Raw genomic sequence first — 2500 nt, forward strand, 5'->3', positions numbered from 1 at the left:
GCCTCGCAAGCAGCTGGCGACCAAAGCCGCCCGGAAGAGCGCGCCGGCCACGGGCGGAGTGAAGAAGCCCCACCGCTACCGGCCGGGCACCGTGGCGCTGCGCGAGATCCGCCGCTACCAGAAGTCGACGGAGCTGCTGATCCGCAAGCTGCCTTTCCAGCGCCTGGTGCGCGAGATCGCGCAGGACTTCAAGACGGACCTGCGCTTCCAGAGCTCGGCCGTGATGGCTCTGCAGGAGGCGAGCGAGGCTTACCTGGTGGGCCTCTTCGAGGACACCAACCTGTGCGCCATCCACGCCAAGCGCGTCACCATCATGCCCAAGGACATCCAGCTCGCCAGGCGCATCCGCGGAGAGAGGGCCTGAGAGGCAACGCTGGGAATACAGCCCCATCCTCCAGAGGCTCATGGAAGAGCTGGAATTTACTGATTATTTCCCATCATTCCACACTACCACACTATATATGGGCAGCGTGGAGTTTGCGTTAGTATTCAATGTAGCCAAAGTGGTGATGTCCACATGTTGCTGGACCATGTGGAGGTTGATAGGAGTTGTAGCACCAATCTGGAGGGGAGGGCACATTCCTTAGGCACAACAAACATATTTAAAAGGGCTATGTTACTTGGCAACAGTGCAAACCAGCTTCTTTATATGAATCTCTAGGTGGCTCTTAAAAGTCATTAGAGTTAGCTAAGAAACTCCCTAAAAGCATTCACTTCCTTTTAAGCACTGCCCTTTTGAGCTTTGCCATCTTGGCTTTGGGCATTTTAGGCTTGACTGCCTCAACTTTAGCCTGGCTCTTAGTGGCAACTTCTTTGGCTTCTTCACTGCGTTCTTGAGGCTTCCCTTGACCAGCTTCTTATTCTCAGCCACTCCCGTAGGCTTCTGGGCCACTGCCTTTTTCTTGCCCTCCAAGGTGAAGGCCTGGTCCTTGCTGAGCCTGAAGGAGCCCAAGGTGCCTGTGCTGTTGCTCTGCACCAGCATCCCCTGGCTCATCAGGTTCTTGCTGTTCTTGTCCACATCGCAGCTGCCTGCCACCAGCACCTTCTGGAGGGCAACCAGGAACACCCTGTGGCACTCCTTGCAGGTCGAAGCCACCTGGGCCAGCAGCTCCATCATGCTGGGGCTGGAGGGCTTAGAGGCACCCCCCGACACTGCTTCTTGCCCTTCACTCTGACACAAATTCATTCAGCCCAGCTACGCCTAACTGCCCATATCCAAGATGAAGCCAAAGAGCTGAGACTCTGGCCTTTCTGACACCAGGGTTGACTTGTCCAAGTGAAACTGTTCCCCATTGAGATGTCAGCAGTGCAGTCAATGTGGGTTTGAAAAGTGCCAGTCTCACTGTCAAAATGCACCAAACTCTTGGTCTGTTTGCAAAGAATTAAATGCTTGGTGACGGTGATTCAGTGCAGCAATATTTTGCAAGGTTGAGCACAAAGACAATTCCTTGCCTCCCCCCCATAACTCTCTGACATGACCTTAAAGAAGCCCCATCTCTGCTATCAAACATATATTTCTCTTCCCTCTTTCTTAATTGACCTGGAAACTTTCTCCCCCTCTCCCTACCATGTTTCCCAATTTCACCTTTACCCCAGTCACTTCCAGTTGCCCTCTCCCTAATTCCTCCTCTCCAGCTCTCTTCATCACCAGAGCACTAAAATTGTCTCTTACACATATACCCCTCCCTCCAAGATTCCACTTCACTCCTCCAAATGCCCCCTTTACCCTAGTTAGTTCCACCTGCCCCTTCCTCAGTTCCTGCTCTCTCTGCTGCCCCATCACAACTGTCATACATACAGAGACTTACTTTAGCCCCACCAGGACTTCAATTAATATTGCCATTTACCAAAGACATGAACCCCTCTCTTCTCTCCTTCCCAGCCCCCACCACCATGGGTGATGCCGTCCTTGCGATGCCAGGAACCTTCTCTAAACAGACAGGATCCCAACATGGCTGCCTGCTCTTTCCAGTACTCCACCTTCTGCCATGGTGCCTGGCTGTTTCCTGCCTGCTTTTCTCTGCCCTGATATTCACTTGCCCTAACCTGCTCCTCTTCTTTCTAGTCATCATGCTGCCTTCTCAAGGCAACCTCTCCCTGCCCTACAGCTTTAGGAAACAGCCGACAAAAACAGCGTGATGACAGACTAGTGAACATATAATACAGAAAGATATTCCAATCACAGCATCATTGGTGCACTTCAGGGTGGGGAACCAAAGAGACCCTTCCCCAGACCCTGCTCTATGTACACTGCATCTGTTCCAGATACACTGACATGATCACAGTATACTGGCCTGGCCTTGATATACTGGCCCAGGCCAGTACACTCTTTCTAAGTTCTTATGTTGCTTTAGTAAATTATATATACAAAAAGAGACAGGCTCCTGCCCTGCCTTCCAACCAAGCCTAATATCCAATAATACCTAATATTTGTATACTGCTTTCAAGCACTGAAAGCACTTCATGCACATTATACAGCAATAATCCTTATAAAACCCAT

General features: G+C 51.2%; 1 protein-coding gene across 1 annotated transcript in view; it reads left to right on the forward strand.

Annotated features, from left to right (window-relative positions):
- LOC128399056 (uncharacterized) overlaps nucleotides 1–2500 on the forward strand; it is a 13711-nt gene that overhangs the window by 68 nt on the left and 11143 nt on the right. Inside the window, exons 1-2 of the mRNA XM_053360314.1 lie at nucleotides 1–358; nucleotides 915–1139. The exon at nucleotides 1–358 is cut by the window's left edge and continues 68 nt beyond it. Coding sequence (XP_053216289.1) covers nucleotides 1–358; nucleotides 915–1139 — 583 coding nt within the window. The remainder of the gene's footprint in view (nucleotides 359–914; nucleotides 1140–2500) is intronic.

This window comes from Podarcis raffonei, chromosome 13 (assembly GCF_027172205.1).
Source record: "Podarcis raffonei isolate rPodRaf1 chromosome 13, rPodRaf1.pri, whole genome shotgun sequence".
NCBI lineage: Eukaryota > Metazoa > Chordata > Lepidosauria > Squamata > Lacertidae > Podarcis > Podarcis raffonei.